General features: G+C 41.6%; 1 protein-coding gene across 1 annotated transcript; it reads left to right on the forward strand.

The window, feature by feature from the left end:
* Positions 1 to 737: 737 nt before the first annotated feature.
* On the forward strand, positions 738 to 8325 carry LOC121271792 (ferritin, heavy subunit-like). The gene is made up of 4 exons (XM_041178073.1): positions 738 to 839; positions 6944 to 7090; positions 7469 to 7585; positions 8206 to 8325. The coding sequence occupies exons 1-4, from the start codon at positions 738 to 740 to the stop codon at positions 8323 to 8325; spliced, it is 486 nt and encodes a 161-aa protein (XP_041034007.1).
* The last annotated feature ends 440 nt before the right edge of the window (positions 8326 to 8765 follow it).

Consider the following 8765-nt stretch of genomic DNA (forward strand, 5'->3'; position numbering starts at 1 on the left):
AATGGCAGCTTATACAATATGCATCCAGTAACTGGAAATTAGACACAAAGGCCTGAGGCCTACCATGTAGATGAGGTGCTTCTTACCACCACTCAAGGTGATCATAGCGGGTCCAGGATGTATCCACGATATCATCATTTGTTAATCTACCATTAGATGCCTATATTGGATGGCCCACTAGCACATTATTTCTGTTGCTATCTGCAAACAATGTCTCTTCTTTCCAATGGGCTCTTTCCAATGGGCTCCCCAACACTCTCGTTCAACAGTTGGGAAACTAATGTAACTCTGCAAGTCTGTGTCAAGTTTGTCTTCGTACGTCTAGTCAAATGTCAAAATAAGGTTTTAGAGTATATTTCCTTGTCATTTTCAGGTAGAGACACTTTCAGAGTTTGCACTGGTGAAGAAAGTCAAAGATCATTCAGCAATTCCATCAAAGTTGAGTTGTCAATCAAAGCAGCCTTTCCTTTAACATTTTAATTGGCTCCTGGGTCCCAAATCCTATCCTGTGCTGATTGGATTCATATTGGACATGGCAGCTGTTCGACTGGCTAACAAGAATGGTTGGCATCATTGATTATGTCATTTCCTATGTCAACCCAAAAGGATTGGATCCTGGAGTATAAATTCAAGTCCTGTGCCAGTGATGTTTTAGATATTTGCTGTAAGTTAGTTTGTGATTGGATTGTTACAAATTAGTTTTGGTACAAATTAGAAAAAAAAAGAACATTTACAAAATGGACTCCCAGGTTTGTCAAAACTATTACCAAGATTGCGAAGCTGCTGTCAACAGGCAGTTTAACATGGAGCTCACTGCCTCCTATCTTTATCTTTCCATGGTGAGGGTTTGATGGGTTTGTGGGTTTGATTAAAATCTATCATATTGAAATAAACTCTTTTCCCCCCATTTCAACCTGAATTGCATATTTTATTGAGTTTTGTAACTAGGTTGAGTTTTTTTGAAGATTTAGTCTTGTGCAATGACTAGAATTTGCTGCCTAGGCTTTTAGTTGCCCTCATGGCTGTTTTTTTGAGTTCCACATTCTCATCCACCCCTGATGACTGTCGACTCCCTTGCCTAACAATCTATCTACCTCTGCCTTAAAAATACTCAATGACCCCACCTCTGCCACTTTCTGAGGTAGAGTTCCAAAGTGTCTCAACCCTCTTGAGAATTTCTCCTCATCCCTTTCTCATAAGGGTGACCCCTAATTTTAACTGTGCCCCCAGTTCTGAGCTCCTCCAAGAGGTGTCGCCCCCCTTGCTCTTAACTCCAGTGGAAACAAGCCCAGCCTGTCTAACCTATCAGACAACCTGCTCATTCCAAGTATCAATCTAGTAAACCTCTCCTGAACTACATCCAACAGATTTACATCTGTCCTTTTAAATAAGGAGACCAAAACTGCACAGTTTTTTGAGATGGTCTCATCAATGCCCTGTATAACTGAAGCATAACATCTTTATGTTCAATTCCCCTCAATGGTAGCATTCCATTAGCTGCCTTGATTACATGCTGCACCTGCATGCTAACTTTGACTCCTGCACAAGAACACTAGGTCCTCTGGATCTCTGAATTCTGCAGTTCTGTTTAAGTAATACTCTGCCTTTATTCTTCCTGCCAAGGTGAATAACTTCATGTTTTACCACGTTATACTCCATCTGTCAGATTTTTGCCCTTATGTCTGCAAACTCTTCACAACATATTTTCCTACCTATCTGTGTCATCTGCAAATTTGGCTACCATGCCTTCATTTCCCTCGTCTAAGTCATTGATGTAAAAGGTTTAGGCCCCAGACCAGGCCCCTGTGGGATTCCACTTGTCACATTCTGCCAACTGGCAAAGACCCATTCATGTATACTGATTTCTGCCAGCCCCTCCTCTATCCAGGCTAATGTTACCCCTGGCCCACATCATGAGCTTTGGTTAAGGTGCTTTGGGAAATACAGTAAATTCTTTTTTAGCACCTTTCCTAACCAAACTAACTTGCCGAACAATGGAGCACTGCAAAGTTTCAGCAAGATGTTTTGGTTGTGTGGCATAATGCACTGAACTGCAAATGATTTCCTGAAAACCAGCTCCCTATGAGAAGCAGGAGTGAGGAGAATTGGCTGTAAAGGATCTGATCTTCACATTTTGACTGTTGCAATGTTTCTTTCTCTTCCAGCTGTGTGACTTCCTGGAGACTCACTATTTGGATGAGCAGGTCAAGACCATCAAGCAACTTGGGGACTACATCACCAACCTGAAGCGTCTGGGAGCTCCTGAGAATGGGATGGGAGAGTAGCTGTTTGACAAGCTCGCTCTAGAGGAAACCAGTTAATGTGGTATCTAGTATCTGATTGTAGATTACTTTGCTTGTATATGATGTTTCCAACTAGACCTGGACAATTTGGTTTTCTCTAGGAAGAAAGAACTTGTAGCAAAGAATTAAATTGCTGTGTCACCCCACAAACTGAAATAAAGTCTTTCATTGATTTTGCCTATTGCCCATTATTCAGACGGCTGATATTTGTTTTAATGCTCACGTGTTTAGAACTGAGTTACAGAATGATTATGCACTAACTAATCTGCATCACAGTCCACCTTGGACAAACAGTCCTGGCAGCAGGAATACATTGCAGAGTTGTCCCTGAGTGGTTCCTGCATTTTACCACACTGCCCCCTGACATCCAGATTTCACAGCAACAACATTCCAGAAACTGAGCTCAAAAAAAGTCTACCTTGAATTGATGCTAACCTGGACTGTGGTGTTATGGTTTGCATTCAACACTACCTCCTGTTGGTGCAGTGAGCATGTAGGAAAATGGAACTACATTACTAGACAAATACTTCTGTTTAATTTATTCCTGAGACGGGAACACTGGCAAAGCCAGCATTCATTGTCTATGCCCAGTTGCTCTTGAGAGGCGGGAGTGAGCTGCTAAAGGTGACTGCTTCCTCAGTTCTGTTGGACAGGGAGTTCCAGGACTTTGACCCAGTGATGAAGGTAATTTATCTCCAAGTCAGGATGCTGAGGGGAAACTTGGAGGAGGTGTTGTTCCTATGCGCCTACATTCTTCGTCCTTCTGGGTGGTGGATGTGACTTGTGAAGGAAAGGCAGATGGAGAACAAGTTGTTGCAGTGTTTCTTGTGGATAGTACACACTGCAGCCTTGGCAGAGCAAGTGGAGCTTTAGGCCACTTGATCTTCTGTTTTATTCTGCCCTTGAGAGGTGGCTTGAAGGCGCTTCCTCAGTTCTGTTAGACAGGAAGTTCCAGGACTTTAACCCAGCGATGATAAAGGAATGGCAATTTAACTCCAAGTCAGGATGCTATGATTCGGAGGGGAAACTTGGAGGTGGTGTTGTTCCTGTGTGTCTGTTTTTTGTCCTTCTAGGTGGTGGATGTGTTAGGGAACTCAGAGAACAAGTTGTTGCAGTGCATCTTGTAGATAGTACACACTGTAGCCTTGGCAGAGGAAGTGGAGCTTTAAGCTACTTGACCCTCTGTTATATTCTGCCAAATAAATCCACTTATGTTAACCAGTTCATGTCTTCACTAAAGGACCAAAGGAATGTGTTCTTAAAGTATTGTACAGTAAAAGACCCAAAATTGTACATGAAACCAATAAGAAGAGAATTCTCTACAACATGGCATTTCAAACAACTGTTGGGCAAAAGCATCTTTCTTTCACCAATCTGTCTGTCAAGCCTTCGATCACACCCTTTAACTGAATGGTTTATCTTCAATCCTCGATTTCCACACAGGCCACAATCTCATTATTGAAGGCTGTTTCAGTTTGTCTTATTTAACACTATCAATGTTAGTGTAGGAGGAGATTTGCGTGGAGGATAAATGTTGGCATAGACAGATGGGCTGAGTGCCCATTTCTGTGCTGTACATTCTATGTAACTCTACATCAACAGTACCAGAAAATATCTTGACAGAAACATTCTTGAGAGTGGATGGTTGTTATTGTGACAATTAACAACAAAATATAGTGATAATACAATGGCAACCACACAATATGTATCTAGTAAGTGGAAATTAGACAAAGAGGCCTGAGGCCTACCACCCAGAAGGGAAAACAGTTCAGACCAGTACTCTTATTTCCCAGTTTCACTGATGTTCCATTTTAAGGTACACAAGACCAGTTCAGACCAGTATTCTTATTTTCCAGTTTTTGCTTTTTTTCCTTCTGGGCAGGCAGCTGAGATGCTCAGCACAAGCATTGCTTATCAAACTGGGTTTCCTGCAACTCAGGGAATCTTTAAGGAGATCACAGGAGGTTCAGAATGAGTCTACAATGTCATTATTCGTCAATCTATCATCAGATGCCTATACCGGATGCCCCATTGTTTCTGTTGCTGTAAACTAACAGGAAAATGTTTTCCACTTCCAATGGACTCCCTACACGGTCATTCAAAAATTAGGGGAAAAATCCCTCAAACTGATGTGACTCTACGAATCTGCATCAAGCTTCTCTTAATACCTCCGCTCACATTTCAAAGCGTGCTTTTAGAGTATTGGCATTTTCAGGTAGAGACTGAGGTTAAAGTTCAGTCAGCAATTCTATCAAGGTTGAGTTGTCAATCAATGGAGCCTCTCCTTTAACATTTGGATTTTTCTCCTGGGTCCCAAATCCTATCCTGTGCTAATTGGAATCTAATTAGACCTGGCAGCTGTTTGATCGGTTAATAGGAGCGGTTGGCCATCATTGGCGATGTTATTGCCTGCTTAATCTAATTGTGCATCAGTTCCTGGAGTATTAGTTCAAGTCATTTGGTAGTGATATTTTAGGTGTAGTTGTTGTAGGGTCCTACATTTGTGAGGGTTTGTGTTTTGCTGCAAGTTAAGAAAAAAAATTTGTTAGACACAGAAGGTGGACTCCCAAGTTTGTCAAAACTATCACCAGAATTGTGAAGTTGCTGTCAACAAGCAGATTAATGTGGATCTCACTGCCTCCTATCTTTAACTTTCTTTGGTAAGTTTTGTCTTTGTGGGTTTAAAATAAAATCTATTATGTTGAAGTAGATTCTCTTTCCTGCATTTACAATATATCTTGACATATTGTATGTTTATTGGATCTTGACCTGTACTCATTTAAACATCAATTCAACCTAATTTTACCTCTGATGTCACTGCACTTAGTGAGACGTGGTGATGTCCACCATCAACTGGTTGGCTTTGTGGCTGCTCTGAGAGATATGCAGAGAGATTGATCCTTATAAATTGGATTTGGTCTTTAATATTTAGTCTCTGGATATGTGGTAATTACTGCCTAATGGAGTGGCTTCTGAGGCAATATGAGAAGCCAGTTGCCTTCACCATGTTGGTGAGGGAGAGGTTGGACTAGGTAAAGACAGCAGCTTTTAGTACTGAATCAATTAGCATTCTAGAAATTTGACTGCTTTGAATATGAAAGTAGGGAGGTTGTGCTTCTGTTATACAGGACACTGGTGAGACTGCATCTGGAGTATGTTGTACAGTATTGCTCTCCTTTTTTTGAGGAAAGATATGAATGCAGTTCAGAGAAGGTTTACTAGACTAAAGCCTGGAAAGGGTGAGTTGCATTATGAGGAAAGGTGAGGTTTGTATCCGCTGGAGTTAAGAAGAATAAATAACTTGATTTAAGATTCTGAGGGGACTGACAGGGCTATTGTGGAGAAGGTGTTTCCTCTTGTGGGAGAATTTAATGCTAAGGGCCATTTTTTTTTAAAGTTGCTAATTTAAGACAAATATTTGAGTCTTTGGAAATCTTGTCATCAAAAGATGGTGGAAGCAGAGTCTTTGAAAAAGCTAGATTCCTGAAGCAAAGGAGGAAAGGTTATAGGGGGTAGGCAGGAATGTAGAGTTGAGGGTACAATCAGATCAGCCATGATCTTATTGAATGACAGAACAGGCTCGAGGGGCCGAGTTGCCTACTCCTGTGCTCACTTTGTCCCCTGATACCAGCTTTGTGTTTTGAGCTTTCTATAACTTCAATTGGCAGAATGTCTGTCTGGGACTTCAACATGTGTTCCTGGGGTTATTAGTCCAGTATCGTAATTAGTACATGAACATCTTGTTAAATTTGAAGGCTCTGATGCAGATAGCATTGAATAAATTGGTTAGAGGAATGAAATAGTAACAATCTGAGCTGTGGTGCTAATGGATGTTCTGCAATAATTTGGTAGAAATGTGGTAATTATATTAGCCATGTATTTTAATTCCACCTTCATGGTAACTAAGTTGCCAATTTTCCCTTTTCAATGTATTTTTCTTGTGGCCAGTTGTATTCTGGTTATTTCAACTTCAAATTAAGGTTGAATTGTGAATAGATGGTGCAAAATGATTTGATTTCCAGACTGAGAATCTTCCCACTGAAGGAAGGTGCAATATTCTGCTGGAGATGGATAGTCACTTCTATGTCTAAATAGGCTAATCTTCAAAATTTAGAACAGTGGAGATTATGTGATAGACCAGTGCTTCCGAAGCTTATCCTGGTGACCCGACATCATGTGCCCTCAGAATGTTTTTGGGGAAGGGGTGGTGATACAAGAGTTGAGTGCCTTCTGCCTAATGGGGTGTGTTGAGAAAGGGGGAAGTGAGGTTGAGCACAGTGGGAATGGTTAAATTAGGGTATTTTTTTCAAAAGAAGTAGCTGCCTTTTGCAGTAGGATTCGAACCTCTAAGATCTGTGGGCCAAATGTGCACCATTGGAAAGTAAGGATTTCAAGGGGCCTGGCAGCAGTTGGTATTCAGGTTCCACCGGACGGCTGCTGCCTTGGAGCTAGTGACCCCCCCCACTGTTCAGGAAATCCTGTTGTAGACAATTCAATATATTGAAGGAGGGCAGAGAATTTACTGTGACTTCATACTGAATACTCAGTTTGAGTTAGGAAGCTGTAAGAAGACTCCTAACTTTTTTGAGGATTAGAATTGGGGTCAGTGGTGTATTCATGAAATTCGAATTGTTTTTCAGGCGTCTTTCTTTGACTGGGATGATGTCGCCCTTGACCATTTCTCCCAGTTCTTCAAATGTCAGTCTCAGGAGAAGCGGGAATATGCAGAGAAGCTGATGAAATTCCAGAACCAGTGTGGAGGCTGCATCCTCCTACAGGATGTGAAGGTTGGAATTTGGGGGGGGTGGTAGGGGGTGGGGGGGGGGTGTGGGAATGGCTGCTTAATGATTTGGCTTCAACTCATTTGAGAGGATTTGCAAATCCTGAGTGAAGAGTTTCTCAGCTTCACCTGTCTGATCTGACCTCTACTGGTTCAGTCTATACAGAATGTTTCAATCTTTGTGTGTCAGGGCTGAGCTATCACAGGGATGTACCCTGATCTACAAGGAGGTTTGACTTCTTTGTGCACATTAGTCCCATAGCTCTGAATGCAACAGGGAAAGTGTTGACCTGTTCCTGAACTCCTTCCTTTAATGAATGTACAAATGGATATGATGAAAGCACCCTGCAATAACTGACCTGTCTTTCACCATTTCAGAAACCAGAGGGATGAGTGGGGCAACAGTCTACAGGCAATGCAAGTTGCCCTGGATCTGGAGAAGAATGTGAACCAGAGTCTGCTGGATCTACACCAACTCGCCACCACTGAGACTGACCCTCATGTAAGCTTCACTTCATCCTAATTCTGACCACTGGTTGACTTTGGTTAATCATTTCAATGAGACCACTTGGAGACCCAACATGACATTGTCCTGAACTACCATATTCTAGTGTAGCCATAGGCATGGATCTGAAGTGAGCAACATTACCAACTAGTTAGCAGTTGGTTTAAGACCGAGATAAAATAAGACATTTCATTTCAACTTGACTCTAGCTGTGGCTCTATTGGTAGCACTTCCTCTTCAGTCAGAATGTTCTGGATTGAAGTCTCACTCTAGGACTTTTTAAAAAGGCTAACAGGTGAGGTGGCCAAAACAAATCACAAATTCAGTTATTGCTGTGAGATCTTGCTGTGCACATAGCTGTTGTTTCCTATATCATAAGTGACCACTTTAAACTGTTTGATTGACTGACTGCAAGAGTCCCAGTCTGTATAGCACCTTGCCTAACCTGCAGATAATCCCAAACAGATTTCCTATCAGTGAAGTTTCTGCAAAAGATGTTTTGGTTGTGACATAATGCAGCAAAACACATTTCCTGAAAGCAATCTCCCTATGAGAAGCAGGAGTGAGGGTCTGGTCTTCACATTTTGACTGTGTTGCAATGTTTCTTTCTCTTCCAGCTGTGCAACTTCCTGGACATTCACTATTTGGATGAGCAGGTCAAGTACATCAAGCGACTTGGGGACTACATCGCCAACCTGAAGCATCTGGGAGCTCCTAAGAATGGGATGGGAGAGTAGCTGTTTGAGCAGTTAACATGGCATCTAGTATCTGATTGTAGATTACTTTGCTTGTACGTGATGTGCATTTCCAACTAGACCTGGACAATTTGGTTTTCAGGAAGAAAGAACTTGTAGCAAAGAATTAAATTGCTGTGTCCTATGAAATGAAATTTCAAAAAATATCTTTGATCTTGTCTAGTCCCTGATATTCAGACAACCTGATACTTGTTTTAGTTTGACTCCTTAGTGATCAGTAGCTTAAGTTACAATGTTTACTGACCGCTTTACAAAATTACAACAGTGATTGAACTGTGGATCTTAATTTGGGGGAGGGTGCAGAATGATATTCAGGTTTCTACATCCCAGTGACTTCTGTGGTGCATGGTGACATATGAGCTTGTCATCCCCAACAAAAATTCAGGAGTCGAGGTGCTTATGGAGGAAATTTAAAAGAAGGA

This window comes from Carcharodon carcharias, chromosome 31 (genome assembly GCF_017639515.1).
Source record: "Carcharodon carcharias isolate sCarCar2 chromosome 31, sCarCar2.pri, whole genome shotgun sequence".
In the NCBI taxonomy this organism is placed as follows: Eukaryota; Metazoa; Chordata; class Chondrichthyes; order Lamniformes; family Lamnidae; genus Carcharodon; species Carcharodon carcharias.

Excerpts from the sequence above, each read along its gene's own strand:
- LOC121271792 (XM_041178073.1), top strand. The coding sequence starts at position 738 with ATGGACTCCCAGGTTTGTCAAAACTATTACCAAGATTGCGAAGCTGCT. Across the intron at positions 840-6,943 it reads CCTATCTTTATCTTTCCATG|GCGTCTTTCTTTGACTGGGA; the intron begins GTGAGGGTTTGA and ends ATTGTTTTTCAG. Across the intron at positions 7,091-7,468 it reads TCCTCCTACAGGATGTGAAG|AGGGATGAGTGGGGCAACAG; the intron begins GTTGGAATTTGG and ends TTCAGAAACCAG.